General features: G+C 40.0%; 1 protein-coding gene across 1 annotated transcript in view; it reads left to right on the forward strand.

The window, feature by feature from the left end:
* Nucleotides 1-16,502, forward strand: part of MAST4 (microtubule associated serine/threonine kinase family member 4) — a 438,694-nt gene extending 422,192 nt beyond the window's left edge. The window contains exons 23-31 of the mRNA XM_065406852.1: nt 200-312; nt 1,792-1,919; nt 2,057-2,289; nt 3,671-3,871; nt 5,174-5,403; nt 6,729-6,851; nt 9,216-9,352; nt 11,491-11,672; nt 12,622-16,502. Coding sequence (XP_065262924.1) covers nt 200-312; nt 1,792-1,919; nt 2,057-2,289; nt 3,671-3,871; nt 5,174-5,403; nt 6,729-6,851; nt 9,216-9,352; nt 11,491-11,672; nt 12,622-16,502 — 5,228 coding nt within the window. The remainder of the gene's footprint in view (nt 1-199; nt 313-1,791; nt 1,920-2,056; nt 2,290-3,670; nt 3,872-5,173; nt 5,404-6,728; nt 6,852-9,215; nt 9,353-11,490; nt 11,673-12,621) is intronic.
* Nucleotides 16,503-20,273: the final 3,771 nt, after the last annotated feature.

Consider the following 20,273-nt stretch of genomic DNA (forward strand, 5'->3'; position numbering starts at 1 on the left):
GTCTTTGATTTTTACTTTTCCTCAGCATGGGTTGAAAATCCTGTTTGTTAGAACCAGTGGAAGCTGCAGCATTTGACTGCCAGTCTGACATTTCAGGAAAACTTATTTTTAAAAATAAAGTTACCCTTTTAATTAACATTAAGCCTGGGAGTCTGATGCTTCATGATAAGTTTCAATCATTTTTTCCCCTTGTTTGTAGCTCGTTCTGAGAAATACCACCATATGGAAACTGAAGAAGAGGATGACACAAATGATGAAGACTTTAATCTGGAAATAAGGCAGTTTTCCTCATGTTCACATAGATTTTCAAAAGTAAGTAAAGTATTTGTATATGTTTGTTTACATACAGACTCAGTGACTTTTGTGCGGTTTGAAAAGGGCCAGCAGTGTGTGTATGTGGTACGTAATTCCCCTATTGACTAATCCTGTGGAATTTAATAGGGATGAAACCAGTAGGGTTCAAATCAAAATTTAATAAGACATCTGTGAAAACACTAAAACTCTAGAGAATGTAATAGAAAGTGGTATCCAATGATTGATTGGGACTGGTTAGCACATCTTGTTCCACAATTTTTGTTTTGTGAGTTATATAGATTTTTGTGGCACATTTTGGATGGCCTGAACAGGGGGCAAACTTGGGAATTCAAAGAGGAGATTGCACTAGTCAAATGAAAGATAATTTGGACGCGGACAAAAGTTAGCAGTTGGAAAGCAGACAGACTTTGGAGATGTTTTGCAAGAAAAACAGCAGGCGATAAATGGTTAGAGAATCGAATGTCTTATATAATGGGCTTTTTATCCTAAATGGTAGTCAGCATTGAGTTTCAAAAGCTTTCATTAATAGATATTTACTGGGCACCTTCTTCAGATACTGGTGTTTTTTTCCCAAAAATATTTAAAATCCAAAGCCAATGAAGGAAAGGAAAACTTACATTTCTAATCCATTCATCCTGGTTTATATTTTCATAAATGTACACTTCATAATACCACTCCCCTATACTACAGAGACCATGCTAGACTGGAGGAGTGGGGGACGGTAGTCTCATTGCAGGTCTTGCTATCCTGGTATGTGAACTCTGTCCTGACTTAGCAGCATGAACCCGATTCAAAGAGGGAGGAATGATTCAGAGTTCTTAATCTCCTCTTTAGAGGTGTTTTTTATCCTTTTGTAAGGAGTGAACCTACAAGAGTAGCTTGATATCTTAAAACTTGCCAGTATGTCATTGTTTGTAGCTCTAGCTGTGGCTTAGAGGCTGTATGACACACAGCTGACAGTCTCTGTATGCAGTTTGTCAGCTGAACAACTGACTTTTTATGACCAGAATTTATTTTTTCTAAATCTTTTAGCCATGTAATTTATTCTCATCTTCGCAGTCAATTCCAATTCATTTTTCTGCTTCCCACCCCAGATTGGTGGCCATTGAATCGCTAGCTTGGGTGGTTGTTCTTTTTGATTGACTTTATAGTTAAGAAGTCATCTAAGAATGTGCATTGATCCTATGACCTAAAAGCCCAAGGGCATTTATGGATTTTGTTTGCAAACTTGGAGTTCACACAGTGAAGTGGTGAGAGAAAGCTGATGGATTCATAACTAAAAGATGTTATTCATGACCCTGTAGCTGAGGAACCAAGAAAATAAAATTGAAAAGCATTTCAAGAACACAAACTCCTAGAATTTAAACCTAAACCATCTCAGTCCTTTTAAACTCCAGGACACTGCATTAGATGTGTTTTCCTGAAAATCTCTTTGTATCAAATGTGTGTTAATGATACAGTTTTTTTCTGTAATAGGTTTTTAGTAGCATTGATCGAATAACTCGGAATCAAGGTGAAGAAAAGGAAGATACAGGAGACAAAACAAAAAATGTGACGTTGCCATCTGTGGAATCTTTAAGTTGGAGTTCAGAATATTCTGAACTGTAAGTAGAAACAACTGTCAAAGAGAGTTCAAATTCAGGTTAACAGCCATTGGTGATTGTTTTGTAGCCACTATGATTGGCCTTCACTTAAAAAGTATCATTAAATACGATTTGTGTAAATGCTGTTTTAAATTCAGGCAACAGCTATCTACATCCAACTCCTCTGATACAGAAAGTACCAGGCTGCGGCACAGTTCAGGTTTGCTTCCAAAATTGGCCATATCATCTGAGGGGGATCAAGATGAAACCACCTGCACAGGAGGATCCCGGGAGGAGCAAGAAAAGGCTGCTTCTTTAAATGAGGAGGCTGCTCAAGATGAGCTTGAGGTCACCACTCCAGCAAGTACCATCAGCAGCTCAACACTATCAGGTAAGGATCTTAACTTATTATACTGCAGGGGACAGAGAAGGCCGGTAGATCCCCTCCCACCCATCTACCCCTTTAACTACTTTAACTAACTTATCTCCCTCCTTCTATTTGTCACCAAAATCCTTGAGTGTACTGTATATTCCTGCTGCCGAGACTTCTCCACCACTCCCTTAGCTCACTGCTTGAGTCTCTCCAATCTGGTGTCCTCCTTCTACATGCAATTAAACTATCCACAACAAATTACTACTACTACTTAACTGCTGAAAATCAGTTTTTCCTCCATATATTTCTCTTTAGCTGCTTCAGCTCTGTTCTACTCAGGTTTTCTTACTTTGTATGAACTTTCGTTTACCAGCTCCTTTTCCTTGTAATGCATGTTCAGGAGTTCTAGATCATAGAAGTTAAAATAAGGTTGTGTGTGTGTGGTTGGTGGCAATATACAGACCAGTACTAGGCATAATTCAAGCTGTTTGCTTGGGGTTTTGTGTGTGTGTGTGTGTATGTATGTAACTTAAAGGTATGCAAATGTCAGTTAAATTAGAGAATATGTTTTTATTTGCTCTACAAAGTGCCAGCGGCAGGGATGTTCTTTGATCTGTGAAATTGCTGGGTTCTTATTGCTATCCGCTTAAATAAAATGGCTGAGCTTTTCTATGTGCCCATCCTATAAGGTCACAGAACTCTCCTGCATCCATCACTGTACATTTCAACAGGTCTTTGGAGGTAGATCAGCTGGTGTAAGGTTTTTCTCCATTTTTATTATTTTAAGTGGTGTTCTCCTCCTTCCACAATCAGTAGTGTCTGAGATGGTATCATTTTATTATAAATAACAAAGTACACCATTGTGCTTCTGAGTCTTAAATTACCAATTATCATACTCCCCATATTATGTTTGTGGTACTGGGCACAGAAATCACCCACCTCCCCAAACACCCAAAACTTAGAAAGGAAATCCTCCTTGGTACTTTAATGCTTTCACAAGGAGTGTTTTCTTTTATTGTTAGAAGAGCTGATAGGGCTGGATGCTGCAGTAAACCCACACTCAAATCTCCCATTGACCTTAGTGGGAATTCTACATACAGAATAAGTGCACAGTTAAGTCCTAGAAGGTGTGTGTCACCTGTCTGTGCTACCAAAATGCTGCAGATTTTATTTACATTTTAATTATGTAAATGATGTAAAACCATGTCAGCTACTATTACTTCACCTTACCCTGTTAACCTTTGTAAAACCTGTAATTCTTTGCAGTCGTTTTTATTTTACCTCTAATATTGTGTGAACTTGTGGACTAAAATACATATTCCCACCTTGCGATTGTATTGTTTTCCTCCTCCTGACCCCCAGTTTCCCTCAATGTGTTTATCCCTTCTTCTTTGTACAGTTGGCAGTTTTTCAGAGCACTTAGATCAGATAAACGGAAGAAACGAGAGTGTGGACAGTACAGATAATTCCTCAAAGCCATCCAGTGAACCTGCTTCTCATATGGCTCGTCAGCGATTAGAAAGCACAGAGAAAAAGAAAATATCTGGAAAAGTCACAAAGTCCCTGTCTGCCAGTGCTCTGTCCCTCATGATTCCAGGAGGTAGAAATAAATCTATTAGTATGAAATTTTGTGACTTGTGCATAATCTATGTGGAACATGATCTAAATACAAGATTTCTTGAGTCCAAAATGGACTTGTCTTTGTTTCCCATGTTACAGCAGGCTGAGAGGCAGATGACCGGGTAGTTTACACATCCAGTTAGCACTCGGTGCTTTGAATCCAGTTGCGCAGTAGTTGTATGTTGGACATGCTGTAACCCCTGTCACAAAAGGGGTTTAATAGTTCAAAGATGGTGCAGGTTGATCTTGTACTACTCAAAAGCATTAAACCAAGCTTTTCTTTTATTTTAAATTGGATATGGCTCTATGAAATAACACTGTAAGCAGAGTTTAGGCATAATGTACTTAAAATTTTTGTCAATGTACCTATAAATCAAAATCCTCCTGGTTTGGATGCAGCTTATACTGGCAAAAGGGTGGTTTTTCAAGGTTGTACAGGTTCACGCGCGAAATAATCTATGCAGGTAAAAGCACTTTTATCCCAGTATAACTTCATCTACACTAGGACTATTGTCAGCATAAAACTGTTGTCAAAAATGTGCACCCCTAAACATCATTGCTATACCAGCAAACATAAATATGTGCCCTTAATTAAACTAGCAGGACAAAAGTAATAGTGGTTTGCCGTGACAATGTCAAGTTATCCTTTTAAGTAGGAACTAAAATTAATGGTTTTGATTACAGAATTCATTACAAAATTTAAATTGGGATTATCAGAAGAGTTACCCGAAATCCAGCTACATGAAAACTGTCTTTTTTGCTAATGGATAGTTCCATTATTTTGGGGCCTACAAGTCTGTGTTATATATTTACTAGAAAAGTTCACGGCATTCCTTCTGTGTCTGTTTGTTGGGAAATAGATTGGAGACTGCTTTTTCTTTAAATGGAAAAGTTGATCAAAGACTTTGTTTGGAAAAACAAAACAGTTTACACCTTGAGAATTAGAGGAGCAGGTGAGTAACAAAACAGTGCATGTGGTGAAGAAAAAAATCTGTTCCAAGAGTAGATTGTCATTTCAAGCTTCTGATGAGGAGTTATAAAGACTAAATAAAATATAGAGTTTATAAATATTTTGAAAATACCTTATCTTCCCAGTGTCATTTTAATGTTGATCATGAAAGTGAAGTTTTGTGTTCTTAACAATTCAGGCATCATTAAATAAGTTGCTTTTTATGCTATAAATCTTTATCCGGTTTACTAAGGTTAAAATGGTCATTGTTTTGATCTGTGTGTGTTTGTGTAAAATCAGAATGTGCTCTAACAGGAAGTTCATCTGTTCCAGATGTGTTTGGTGTTTCTCCTTTGGGAAGTCCTATGTCCCCACATTCCCTTTCTTCAGACCTTTCATCCTCCAGAGATTCCTCCCCTAGCCGTGATTCCTCAATTGCTTCTGCAACCCCTCATCAACCTATATTAATTCACAGTTCAGGAAAAAAGTATGGCTTCACCATCCGAGCAATCAGGGTCTATGTGGGTGACAGTGATATCTACACCGTGCACCATATTGTTTGGGTAAGAATAAAATTTTCCTCAACATTTCTCAAAACGTAAGTTTGAAGCTGATATATTTGCAGTTATGAGCCTTTTCAGACTGCATTAGATTATATCTCACAGATAGGGTGTCTGCTTGTATGCAGTCATTATCTAAAGGGTGGCAATCTGGCAAATTATTTTCTTAGGGTGACATTTCTCCTTGTGCAAAGGGCCACCATTTAATTAGAATGTTTGAATATTCAAATGATTTTCAAACTATATATTTAGTGATAAATTTTGCAATTGGTGCTGTGTTGGTTAGTTTCATAAGCCACATGATATTGATTTTGTTCTCTGGCTGGATGAGTTCTATACTGAATCAACAGTGTGTGAATTGCTAAATGAATTATGTTTATGACAATTCAGTATACAATTCAAAATTCATGCTGTGTTGGCAATTTATTTGTGTATGTTAGTTGCTTAAGATGTATTAGTTACATAAGTTAATTACATATGTAATTAATTTATATAACTAGTTGAATTAAGTGTCTGTCAAAGCACAAGTTGTATAGTTGATTATAATAGTCACAATTAGGATAATTTAAAGAAGAATATTTACTGTAGAAGTATGCAAATCATTTTGAAGAATGAATTAATCTGTGGATTTTATTACCTGTTCATGGGACATCTTATAAATAGGAAAAAAGATTAAACTGATTTAATAAATAATTATTCTTGGGTTATATATTCTCTTCTGGTCACTACTGAACTAGGCCAAAGGATTGGTTGCTCTTGATTCATTGCCATTCATTCATTGGCTTGGAAATGGATTTCTTTATTGTAAAAAAATTAATTAACTAAAAGATTTTTTTAATGCAATTTTGCAGGCAGTTTTTAATTTGAATGACACTTGTAGTTTGAGGCTTTATTTTAAATTACTGCAATATTTAACTTTGAAAATAGCCACAGTACTGATGCAGCAGCATCCTCTTCACAAAGTTTCTATATCTGACCATTTGGAGTCAGTGCTTTGATGTTGCACTGTCCATACCAAAATCACTCACTTTTTTTTCATCTCATGCCAGGAATAATGGGCCTGATCCAAAGCCCATTGAAGTCAGTGGAAAGAATTCAGTGGGTTTTGCACCAACGTGAGCTGTAAAACTTGGACACAAATGAATACTTAAAGATGGAATGGACTGTCTGAATTCCTTTTTCTGATATCACAATAAGCCATAAGGCCATTTCAATGTAGTTTACTGTTTGAAAGTCAAAAGTTTGTGTGAAGATAATGGATTCATTAAAACAGATTAGCATGAGCCTGCTTTGTTCAAAGAACTCTTCTCTTTTCCCCTAACCTTCAGAATGTCGAAGAAGGAAGCCCAGCTTATCAAGCAGGCCTAAAGGCTGGGGATTTGATCACACATATCAATGGAGAGCCAGTTCATGGTCTTGTTCACACTGAAGTCATAGAGCTGTTGTTAAAGGTACAGTATTACTTTTTTAGACCAGCATTGTATCTTAGTTCATATTTTACACCCTACCTGCCTGGTTTACGTATCCCTTTCCTTCAAAGTTTAGTTATTATCAGAAAATTTATTTAGTGCTTGGACAGATCCTAAACTAATAGCTGGATAGATCTGGAAAGAAGCCACTGAATCCCATAAGCACAACCAAGCCTTTCATTTCTGTGCTAGTGCTTGACACTGCTACTGATGTAGCAGGTAGCTAGGAGTACATTCAGGATACTGACGTCCACATTAAGCATCCCATTCTCCTTCAAAAAGTGAAGATAACATTTAGTGGAGACATAGGAAAGCATAGTTCTTTTAATGTCCTTAATTACACTTTCTTTTGATTCATAGCAGGGGTTATTTTGTGCATTTCAGGCTATAGGTGATGACTTTGTTTAGAGTGTGCCCATTTTAAAATGGAATCAGTAGAGAAAATTCCAAAAGAAAAAAATTTAAAAAAAATCTTCTCCTGTTCTTTAAGTCTCAAATTCCAGAGGTCTCAAAAGTAGCCAGGCAACTGAGCTTCTAAGGCCCTGACCCTGCAGATGGATCCATGTGGACAGACCCGTGTACCTGTACACAGCTCCATTGGGGTTCTGCAAGGGCAGACCAGGACCTGCCTTATTAGATCATTTTATATTTGTTTTTCCTTAGGGGCTTTACAGCATGGTTCATTTTTTTGGAGTTCAATATTCTCTTACACATCGTTTCACCGTAGCTCATTATATTGCAGTTCTTCCATAATATTTGCAGCACAGAATAAAAGTAGGTCAGCATTATTTTAGACAGCAGTACATTTGCTTCCTACATTATTAACAATTTCATGGTGTTGTATGAACAACTTCACCTGTCGAAATGAATAGTCAGTCATAAAAGTGGATTAGAAAGCAACACTTTAGTAACAGAATATAGAGATAATAAAAAAGGTTAAAAATATATATTTTGCTCAGAAATTAATTTTTTCTCCTCTCTGAAACCAGAGGAACTCTCAAAGTAATAAATTATTTGAGAAGGATATGGTATAAAACACGCGCTGGTTAAATAATTTTAGGCAGCCAGTTGCCTATAATAGGTTTCTCACTGTTCTTGTGTTCCTTGTCTAAAGAATTAATGTAAATTTGAGTTTTTATTAGCCAAAGTAGCATTTTTAAAGCTAATAAGAAATTACAGAAAGGAAAATAAAAATGATTAGCTGATGGTATTTACAATATTCATAAGAGTAAATTCAGCATGCGATGATGCAATTCATCCAAAAAACAGACCTGGAATTAATTGATTTGATTTATTACAAAGGAAAACTTTATCCTGATGCTATTCTTGTAGAGTGGTTTTGTTATTAACATAGAACTATAGGTATTTATTTATTTTTCAGTCAGGCTTATATGCGAATGGAACTATGGGACAGCCCATGGCATTTCAGTTAAACAATTCTAAGAAGCTTTTAGCTTAAAATAAGTAAGTCATCACTTGTGTAAACAACAAACATGTATACATGTCTTTGCTACTTCTCATTTGGAGCTTGCATGGAGGTGAGTTCTCCAGCTCCGCTTCACAGTTGCAATGACTGGTTTCTTGAGAGAGAGTGAGTGTTCACTGAAGTAGTTCATTCAAGATATGATGACAGCTGTATTCTTGTAGTGGGAAAATGGGTGTGAGAGGGGAATCTACAAAATTTTAATTAAATTCTTTCACAATTTGCAATTTTGGCCAACCCATGGTATCCTTCTAACTAATTAAAATAATTAAAAATCTACACTAGGCCTGAAAATTATGGGTCTGGGCATCAGGGCCAGCTCCAGGGTTTTGGCCGCCCCAAGCAGCCAAAAAAAAAAAAAAAAGCCGCGATCGCGATCTGCGGTGGCAATTCGGCGGGAGGTCCTTCGCTCCGAGCGGGAGTGAGGGACCGTCCGCCGAATAGCTGGACGTGCCACCCCTCCCCGAAGTGGCTGCCCCAAGCACCTGCTTGCCAAGCTGGTGCCTGGAGCCAGCCCTGCTGGGCATGAAGAAAACATATAAACTTTGAGTCCCTCACAATGTGACCACCTTCACAAAAACTTGACTGAGAATTGTCTGTGCTCATGTTTAATAGCAGGCACCTGATTTGAATGTGTAAGTGGTGAATACGGTAACCTGCCAATTTGTGTGTATTTTGGTTCCTGGTGACTAGTCCCTACAACATGATTGATTCAGAAGTATATAGAGTGCTTGCATTTGTTGTCAGCTCCTACTCCCAAGTTGGAGTTGTGTTTTGCTGCATTTGCAGTGTAATGGAACTTCCAATTGACAGGAAAGTGGTTCTGTATTACTCACGCCGAAACATTCTAATCATTTTGTTAGAGTGGAAACAAAGTGTCAATTACTACAACCCCCTTCGAGAACACTTCAATCAAAACAGGCCCGGCCAGGAGGAATAGCTACAAGAGCCGAATGGTTAGACGCAGTAAGAAAACCAAAAAGAAAGAGAGCCTAGAAAGGTGAGTGGTAGTTTTGTTTTATGATAAATATATTGCTTTTGCATAAGTGTGTAGGCATGTGGTTATGTATGTATAACCACATCTAAAAAACATCCTGTTACACCATTACTTTCTCTTCCACCTCCCACACCCATCTTTTTACCTTCATCCATGGTATCCCATGCTCATGAAACATCCTCCCCATCCTAGTGTGCCAGGATGCCCCCCACTCTATCCTTATTTAAAACCCTCCTGAAGATGCAGTGTTGCTGCAAGGCACAAAAACAGAAATAGAAATGAGAGAGTGAATAACTGCGGTTGCCACCTCTTTTGGGTCTTCCAGTGCATCTTTGTTTTAAATAACCTTTTTGAGACTAGAGTTGTCTTGTTGTGTACCTTTTACAGCTCCAAACATATTGCTGGCTGTGAAGGGACATGCCCTCATACTAGCAGAGAGAAGACTAGCAAACTCCTCTGGGCCTGTTCAGTACCAATGAGATGCTCCTGCAAGGCCTCTTCCACCTGAGGCGGGGGTGAGTGGGTGGGTGGGTGGAAGAGGCCTTCCCTTCAAAGGGAAAATCTGCCACAGGAAGGGGTGGTCAACAGGAAGAGGGCTGCCCTGCCTCAGATAGCAGAGACAGGCTTGCCGAGAGGTAGACAGCAACAAGCCTCACCTCTTCCAAATCTACAAGACCCAGCCTCAGAGCAATGCACCCATGAGGAGGTGCTGGAAGGAGACCCCATTTGGAGTAAGCCCAAAGAGCTGATCCAGGAGGACTGCCTGAGTTCCAGGTCACCCTTTCCTCCCATGGACTCCCCTCACCCATAAGGGAGAAAAGAGGGGAGAGGACTTTTCTTTTGTTTGTTTGCTCCAAGAACTCCTTTGGGCATCTGGCAGGGTGGAGTGTGGGGTAGAAGGGAAAGGAAAACAGTATAAGGACCTGACGAGGGGGCTGGGATTCCTGCCCCACACAAATTGTGGAGAATGCAGTCATAACCACACCTGATACAAGGGGTTTTAAAAAAGCCTTAGAGGAGATAGCGCTCAGCTGCTCCATGCAAGATGGAACTGGAGCGGTGGTATAAGTGGTAAGAGATGCAGCAAGCTGCCCAGCAACAGCAATTCCAACAGCAGTTGCTGCAGCAGTGGGACATCCAGCAGAAAACTCAGACCACACAACAGCAGCAGCTGCTGAGGAAACTGTTGGCCCAGCAACAGCAGTATCAAAAGGAAATGATGCAGCAGATGGTGCCATCTCTATGCCCCCAGGGAGTCCCAGCAGGCCATGCAAGGGTGTTCCCCTGCCAGAACCAGTGAAGCTAACCAAGATGGAGCCGGACGATGACCCTGAAGCCTTCCTAGTTACATTCTAGAGGGTGGTGCTAGCAGCCCAGTGGCCCCCCAGGACAATGGGCTCTGATCCTGGCCCCATACTTGATGGGTCTGGCCCAGGCAACCTTTTGTAATCTGGACTTGGAGAGGGAAATAGACTACAAACAAGTAAAGGCCGCCATTTTGGACTACTTGGGTATTTCCAAGCAGACGCACCGTCAATGATTTAGAACAGAGCTACTCCATGGGAGTGAGACCCCAGACAATGGCACAATGGTTGAGAGAGCACTATTGAAAGTGGCTTCATCCTGCCTGAGTTCCAGGTCACCCTCACCTCCCTTTATTTTCCCATGGACTCCCCTCTCCCATAAGGGAGGAAAGAGGGGAGAGGACTTTTGTTTGCTCCAAGAACCCCCTTGGGCGTCAGCCAAGTGGGGGACACAGGAAGACAATGTAAGGATCTGAAGAGGGGCTGGAGGGGACCCTTGCCCCCCCACACTGGCACTAAACAATTCCATACATTTTGATATGGTCTTAAACTGAGGAAACAAAGGAATAATGTACCAGATTTTACACTCATTTATATGTAACTCAAACTTTCTCTGGAAGTGTAGTGAGTAATTTTTAGAGATGATAGATTGTGGTCACGTTTTTATCCCATCTGTCTGCAATTCATCCTGTTTTCTAAAGCCTTAGCAGTTCTACAATTTTGTACAATTCACTTTTGGGGAGGTAACAGGGATGTTATTAAAAGCCAGCATTGAGAGCTGGGATGATGATTTGTGCAGCGTCTCTCCTGATGAATTCTCTCCCATTCTCATGCTAGGAGGAGGTCTCTCTTCAAAAAGCTAGCCAAGCAGCCCTCTCCCCTTCTTCACACGAGCCGAAGTTTCTCCTGCCTGAACCGATCCCTTTCATCAGGAGAGAGCTTGCCTGGCTCCCCAACTCACAGCTTGTCTCCCAGGTCTCCTACCCCAAGCTACCGCTCCACTCCTGATTTCCCATCCGGTGAGTTGTTAGGGAGATGGAAATATGTGCCACCTTCATGAAGCTTAGTCTGTACTGATTTCCAGTGAGAATAGTCACCTATGTGAAATCCAAGACACTTTGAATAGTTTGATTTCATTTGGATTAAGAAAAACCATGATACTAAATCAAAGATTTTAGTATGGCACAGAAGAATTTAAAAGGAAACTGTGTGCTAGGTTTGTCTCCAATATTTTATATTTGTTCGGTTTTTTAAAATCTAAAATTAATAGAAAATAAAACTTAATGAATGAATAAATCATCTATAGAAACTACCTACGGACAAATTAAAACTAGTTGAGAGAATATTACTAGTAAAGGAATGAAAATTACATTGGAAAAAGCATTGCTAGATCATGGGACCAGTGTGTGGGGTATAATAAATGTGGATTACCATTGGAAAGCTGGGTGGGCACAGAGATACAGTAGACTTTACACGTCACATCATTCTGATTTCTAGATTGTTTCACTTGTTCCAGCCCCATTTTAGTGTTCTCATGATTTTAGCAGCTGTAAAAATGAATGTTGTTGCTTACTATCCATTGCTGAAGGTGTAAACCATCTGAAAGCTTGGAACTTTTCTTTGAAATGGCAGAAATATTAGCTTCTAAATCCTGTGGGAAAATAATTGCTAATTTAAATGTAAGGGAAAAAACATGTTTATAAGAGGTTTCAGAGTAGCAGCCATGTTAGTCCGTATCTGCAAAAAGTACAGGAGTACTTGTGGCACCTTAGAGACTAACAAATTTATTTGAGCATTTATAAGAGTGATGTTATTTTACAGTCCAGTAATTTGCAGCCTACCAAACCCTGGAATGCTTTGGCAGGTAGAACAAATGCTTATCAGTACATTTTTTGTATGCTGCGTCCGCGTTAGTTATTAGAGACAAGAGCTGAAGAACTTTTCTAGTTTTATATTTTTCTTTTTTAGGTACCAATTCCTCCCAGAGCAGCTCCCCTAGCTCAAGTGCACCCAATTCTCCAGCTGGCTCAGGTCACATAAGACCCAGCACTCTTCATGGGTTGGGTCCAAAGCTTGGCGGACAAAGATACCGGTCAGGAAGACGCAAGTCAGCTGGCAGCATTCCTCTCTCCCCTTTGGCACGAACACCTTCTCCAACACCCCAGCCACCATCCCCTCAGCGATCTCCATCACCTTTACTGGGGCATTCAATTGGAAATTCAAAAATAGCTCAGGCATTCCCTAGCAAGATGCACTCCCCTCCAACTATTGTAAGACATATAGTGAGGCCAAAGAGTGCCGAGCCACCCAGGTCTCCACTGCTAAAGAGGGTCCAGTCTGAAGAGAAACTTGCACCTTCTTATGGTTGTGACAAGAAACACTTATGTTCACGCAAACACAGCCTGGAAGTGACTCAAGAAGAGGTGAATAGGGAATTGTCCCAAAGAGAAGTAACTCTTCAGAGCCTGGAGGAGAATGTGTGTGATGTGCCATCACTCACCCGAGTCAGGCCTGCAGAGCAAGGCTGCCTGAAACGCCCTGTCTGCAGAAAGTTGGGTAGGCAAGAGTCTGTTGATGAGCTGGATCGGGAGAAATTAAAGGTCAAGATAGTTATGAAAAAGCAAGATCTTGCTGAGAAACAAGATTGTCTGCAGAAAGCAAGCACTATACATGAGCCTAGTGATGAATCAGAAAATCCTGCTACCTTAAGACTGGAAGAAAGAGACAAAAAATCATTTCAGAAGGCTTTGGAAAGATCAAATCACTTTGAAACTAAAATTACTGCTCTGGAGACTCAGTCAGTAGGTGGCATACTCAAAGACACCCTTCACAAGAATGCAAACATGAGACCAAATGACTGTGTTCCCTTAGATACACACATGCTATGTCATGGGCCTCCTCTTAATGAACTTAGTCATCTCTCTTATGACTTCAAAAGAATTTCCCCTCCATGTACATTGCAAGATGTGCTACCTCACTCATCTGACAGGCTGCTAAATGGAAAGGGAGAAAACACAGATAAAAATGCGCCAACAAAAGAATTTGTCAAATTTGAAAGACTAGATGGTAAGCTTGCAAATATTGATTATCTGAGAAAGAAAATGTCCTTTGAAGAAAAAGATGACAGTCTCTGTCCAGTGTTAAAGCCCAAACTGACATCAAATGTTCATGAATGCCTTCAACTTAATACAGTCAGACCCATCAATATACAGCAGGATTCCGCTACAGTTGCTGATAGCAGAGCATTTATCAGTAGTGCACATGCTGCTCAGATTAGCTCAGTTTCTTTTGTTCCTCTCAAAGCCTTGAATGGTCGAGTGGAAACTGGTGTGGAAAAATCAGCCCTGATTTCTACTGAGTCTCCTGTCAGAAAAAGTCCATCGGAGTATAAACTAGAAGGGAGATCGGTTTCTTGTTTGAAACCAATTGAAGGCACTTTAGACATTGCCTTACTATCTGGGCCACAGGCTTCAAAGACAGAATTGCCTTCATGCCTGCTACCAGAAAGTCAAAACACCAGCAATGATGTGGGCTCTTCCATGCCTCTGGCATCTCAATGCAATGGTGTAAAGGAGGAGACATCCTGTCAGAAAGAGGTGTTGTCACCCCATTCAAAGTCTAGTAAATCTAATCTACTAGAGCCCCAATTTTCACAGTCAAGCAAGAATTTTCAAAATGCACCAGCAACCCCCATGACCACAGAACTAGAAACAGGAAAAAAGGTTTCCAGTCCAGGTGTTACATGCAACATTTCTGTCAGGGAAGTTGATCAAAAGAGAGAGGATTCCCATTCAAAACAGAAGGACCATGCGACTGAAGCAAAATTACACACTGTCCAAAATCAGTGTCTCCACACTGCCCTGGCATCTGCCACATCTTCCACAGCCCAAGGCAACCCTGAAAAAACTGCAGGAAAAGAGAGGCAAACCCAAAAGGAGTTGCCTGTCAAGTACCCAGAGACACAAAGAAATTACGAATCTTTCCCTGCGAAGGCCGAGGGGATCAGAAATTCATTTATGAAGAAATCTATCCCAGATGCTTTTAAAACAAGCGACTCCAAAACCATTCAGAGAAACTCTGCTGACGTTGCCATTCCCCTTCAAACACATAGAACGAGAGTGCAGACAGCAGGCTCTAAGGTGGAGTCTAAAGATGGCAAAGATCTACCAAAACAATTTGCCAAAGATGACATTGTCCCTGCTGGCTCTTCTGAAGAGAGGGACATGAACAAGCAGGAGGTGATGGACTCAAAGAGTGAAATGTCTTTGCCCAAAAGGCCTGTACAACAATCAGAGTCTAATACTAAAAGTGAGAAATCACATGTGTGTTCCTCTGTGCAGGACAACTCCAAAGATTTGAGAAAGAAAGATCAGAAACAGTCTAGCAATATACAACTTCAAACTACGGAGAGAGAGCTACCCAACCTGATTATTAGGCAGCAATTTAGCTCTTTAGGTTCCCCTTCTGAGAGAGAGATTGTAAACAGAAATTGTGTAATAGATGCTCATGTGCATTTAGGTGTTCAAGCGCAAGTCAAAGCTGGTTCAGCCTACATGGAAAGCAGTAATAATAAATCCAGGCAAATAAATGAAACTTGTTCCTCTAAATCTAAGCACTCTGACAAATTCACATTTGCACAAAAGCAGTGCACTGCAAACATAAAAGAAAAAGAAACAGTTATTCAGCCCTCAGCTGGCTCTCGGAAAGATGGGAAACATGCCAATAAAAGTGTGCAGGATTCTCTTTCTTTTGTTCCAATTTCTCAGAGAAAACTAAACAATGAGCACATTCAGGTAGAAAAGCCTCTGGGTCTGGAACGCGAGTCAGCACCTTCAATCCAAATCAATAGCAGCACTCCTGAAACCAAACCTAAATCCTCTTGTAATGGCCAGGCACCAGCAGGCCCAGAAAACTCCAAGCATTTTCTAAGTCAGGAAACAGCAGGCTTCAGTGAGGCTGCTGATCAAAAGCAACTCTATGTAAGTGAAAAGCAAAACATGCCTCCAAAGTTTTCCACTGTGAAAGACTGTCTCTTATTGAACAAACTGGCAGACAAGGGCCCAAGTAATCGGGCCATCACTGCAGACAAAAGACCTGAAGGACAAAAATGCACTGAAGCACTTTATGTTCAGAATGACAATGGGAAATTGGAGCCCAGCCTTTTCCTTAACTGTGACCGGGGGAAAGTAGCAGAAAAGGCAGCCATAGTTAGCAAAGGCTCTCCAGATTCAAAAGGGAAGGGACAAGTTAGTCAAAAACAGTTAACAGATACGAACAAGCAGATTACAGCAAAGCTTTTATCAGCTGCCACTGTGCAGAGTTCATGTCATTCAGCTGTAACTCCATCAAAGCAGCTGAATTGTCCACCCAACTTCCCTGAATGTAGGCAACAAGCATCTCGTTTGTCTTCAGCAAACAATGATGTGTCTTCAACCAAGGTTAAAACAGGCTCATCAGAGCTTCCTGTCACCAGCTGCAAGGAACTGAAAAAGCAAGCCACCTCTTCTACAGGGGATGGTAAAAGAGAAATCACTAAGAGCGTTTCACTGTTGACCTTGCATAGCTCTGCTATCCCAGTAGAAGCCCTTCATCCTGCTTCAAACCTTGGGAGTAAACCTGGAAATCAAGAAAAACCTCTTTCTGCTAACAACACTGTGGATGTAAAGGGAAAAGATCCCATTCAAGCTCAGCCTCCTGCTGCAAAAAAACAGAATGTAGGTAAAGATTTACCCAGGTCAGTAACCACCCCTGACCGTCCTAATGCACTTTCATCTGATAAAGACTCAGTGCGGCAGAGGCGAGGAAAGGATGCTTCACGGAGCAGTCCTCACAAAAAGTCCTCTCAATAGCATTAACTTGGCAGATATGACTTAGACTTTAGCTGAAAATTGTTGATGTGTCTTGACTACCTTCTGAAACCAGCACTGTGTGGTATCTTTACATGGCAAAGCTTTCATGCCACTCCAGCAGGGGGCAGTGTGTACAAAGAGAGGACCTTTTTCAAAATGCCTTCCCAAATGTAACCGGTAAAACTGTTACCATAGAGTATTTGTATAAAATTACCTTTACAGTTGAGAATTGTTGAGAAAAAGATTTTCCCTGTAAATATCTCATGACGTGTTTGGTTTTGAATGTAGCATATATACGTTGCTGCTGATTGCATTGTTTACTATTACCTTTTTTTTTAAGATAGTTGCTTTGCCACTTATATGCCATAATCAAATATGAAGCAGAATTACTGAAACTCAGACCTAGGATAAACAATACAAATATGGTCTGATTTAAAGGGAAAGAAAATAAGCCACATTTTTACTTGTTAAAAATTCTAGATAGTGTTAAAAACAATAGAAAAAATATGGTGGCTTATTGTAAGTTTTTATGTATATTTTAAATAACCATAGATTTTGATAGTACTGTATCTGGCTAACTGCTTCACTAGATCGAATGTAAGACCTAACCGAATCTCCCCAGTGCACAGCCTGCCTCTCATTTAGAATAGGCATAGTTACAGTGAAGGGAAAAGCCTCCATTAACACTACACCCAGTTGAGTAGCATTATCTGGTGAAACAGATGTTCTCATCTTGTCTTTAGGGAGGCTACCTGGGACCTTCACTTCAGACAAGGCTGAGACTGCAAGCACGTGTGCTTAGTTTCTGCTGCAATCCTGTCTTGGTTCCCTTTTAGCTCTTTTAAATTCAGGCCTTTATAGAGGTGAGGCACAAGTAGAAGCAAATGACTAGCAGTACTATTCCCATCCCTGTTTTTTAATGAATTTAAAGAATATCAATTATCATGGTATGTAGGTTAGAGTAACTAGCTTCATGCAGTTTAGCTTTTTTCTCTTTTATATGACAAGTCTGGTAAAAAGGAAAAAAGTGATTTCAGTATCATATCTTCAGAAAAGATCAGGACATCTGATACATTTTAATACATAGCTGGGGCCTTATGTTGTAGAGCAAACTTGCTGTTTTTAGCAAGTAATCCCTGGGTTTCACATTCATTTCTAAATGCATTGAGTAGCTCCTGGCATTTCATAACATGATCTCTTTATTTGTATGCAAAAAAAGAAAAAAGAAAAAAAAAGTAAATACTGTAATTTAAAAAAGCAGCATTTTTGTAACAAAGGGACCTGTTGGAGCTATTTGGTGCTAGAATGTGACTGTCCTTATTACTTTTGCTAAGCCTTATTTAAATTTTGTATACTGTGGAACATGTTGAATTTGTCTGATCGTTTTAGTGTGGAGGTATTTGGTTTGTTTTGAAGGACAAAAGGTAAAGTTTGAAACATGTACAGGAGCACTACAGAAATATCCACACAAATGAGTATTTTTAAATTATTGGTATCAGTAAGATGGTATTTTTGCTTATTTGTGTTATAAATATCCATATAAGAGCCAATCTACTATCAGTTTCCTCTGGAATTTCTTTGTTTCTAGAGCTATACCATTTTTCTTCAAAGCACAGTGTAATTTTGGCTTGGAGATTTGTAAGGCACCTAGTAGTATGCTAATTTTTTCCCCCCACTGCTTAGTTGGGTTTAGATTCATTTCAGTGAGTCTGTGATTAAAAGATAAAATTGCCAACAAGTCCTCCTAATTTTTCACGTTGCGCTATTACATTCATTTCTTTTTCTATGCGCTCACATGATACAACAATTGGAGAAAATAGTTTTGAAAAGTTTTGAAGAGAAAATTTTTTCAGCATTTACAGTATATATCTGTGCTTTGGCGGTTGTTCTAACCAAACACTAATGCACTTAGGTATCATGACATTTCTGGCTGGGAGGTATTTCCTAGTTTACAGTCTTTTGCATTTTTAAACTGTCCTCTTGTTTCCTTTAAAACATATCTTGCTATTTGTTTACAAATGTATCTTTTATGTATATTTTGTATAGTGCATTATCACTTCTGCCAAATAAGGGTTGTTGGTTTTTTGTTTGTTTGGGGGTCTGGTTTTTTTTGTTTGGTTGGTTGGTTGGTTGGGGTTTTTTTTGCATTTTGGAAACGTAACAGTGCTTAAGCTCGTGTTCATGTAGTACCTGTTTGTTGGTGTTTACCTTACCAGTGAGCTGTTAGAGATCCTTTCACCTGTACTAGATGGTCTATCTTTGTGTGATTGTTGATTATGACGTGCTCCTTTGTAGACTTCCGGCTGTAGATTTATCAGCTTACAAAACCTGTTTGTTAGGGTCTGTGCAATAAAGTGTTTGCAGTCTTATTTTCTTTAAGAAACTCCCTATGGATGTCATAATTGTTGTATACTGAACAAAAATATTTATACTTATGCAGTTGCATACAACTGAAATAAAAATTGAGCATGAAAAGATAGTCATTGGGTTTCTTTAATCCCTTTTTCGCCCATTACTAAATGCAGCTTCGTACTACGCTGCGTTTAAATGCGATTCAATGGCTCATGCTCGTTTCCGTTTGTTTTTTCTTATTACCAAGCCAGTTTAGTTACTTTTTGGAACAGGCTAACCAAGTATTTTGCGTGGGGAAGCATGGTCTAGTGCAGGGGTTCTCAAACTGGGGGTCGGGACCCTTCAGGGGGTCGTAAGGTTATGTGGGGGGTTGTGAGCTGTCAGCCTCCATCCCAAACCCTGCTTTGCCTCCAGCATTTATAATGGTGTTAAATATATAAAAAAGTGTTTTTAATTTATAAGGGGGGGGTCACACTCAGAGGCGACCAATTCAGATGCTTCAATTGAAGGTGTAAGAACCCTCCACTGCATACATGTGGTATATGTTCTCATCCTGACCTCTAGTAGAGACTGGAGCAAGCCCTGAAGCACAAGTTTCAATATCGCTTCCAAAATGTTATTGTCATTAATTACAGTAACTCTGGCTATACCTGATGTCTGTGTAAATAGGCAATCCCTTTTTGAATCTTAAGTTCTTGGCCTCAACAATTTCCTGTGGCAGTGTGTGCCACAGCTGAATCATAGACGGTGTGCAAAAGTATTCTCTTATGTTGTTTGTTGAGCTTCCCATCTTTTAATTTCACTGAATGTCCCCTGATTCTTTTATTATGAGAATGAGAACAGAAGTAGAGATACTGAGGGGCTGTGAGCCATGCGGGAGTATCCTTAGCATTCCTGGCCCTTAGGGCGAGAGAGGGAAGGCTACTGTTTGTAGGAGAAGTGGAAAGCGGGTGGGGCTCCTGCTGGGCTGAGTCCTTAACCTGGGAGTGATTGAGTCCTGTCCAGCCCCTAAGTAAAGGGCATTACGGACAAGGATACACTAATCTTTGTTGCTCCAAGGAGAGTGGTTCATTGAGATAGTGATAGTCTCCAGGTTTGGACACTACCTAGCAGTTAGGTGACTTGAACACAGCTGATCATCAATTGTCAGGAAATGCCTGAACCTCATTGTTGCTGCTATTCACAAATCAAAACTGCATTGTTTCCTCAGTTGTTTCCCCCCTACAGAACCAGGTGTCAGTGTCGTTACAGCGATACAATTATTGGTTAAACCAGCACTGTACAAAATACATAGGAAGCTAGGTGCTGATCTACAGCTCTTAGACAAATCTGCCAAGTGTCTAGCATCTTGCTTGACACACGTGTAGGCCACCCCTAGGATCACTAGATACCAAGTGTGAAAAATCAGGGTGGTGGTGT

This window comes from Emys orbicularis, chromosome 6 (assembly GCF_028017835.1).
Source record: "Emys orbicularis isolate rEmyOrb1 chromosome 6, rEmyOrb1.hap1, whole genome shotgun sequence".
Classification (NCBI taxonomy): Eukaryota; Metazoa; Chordata; order Testudines; family Emydidae; genus Emys; species Emys orbicularis.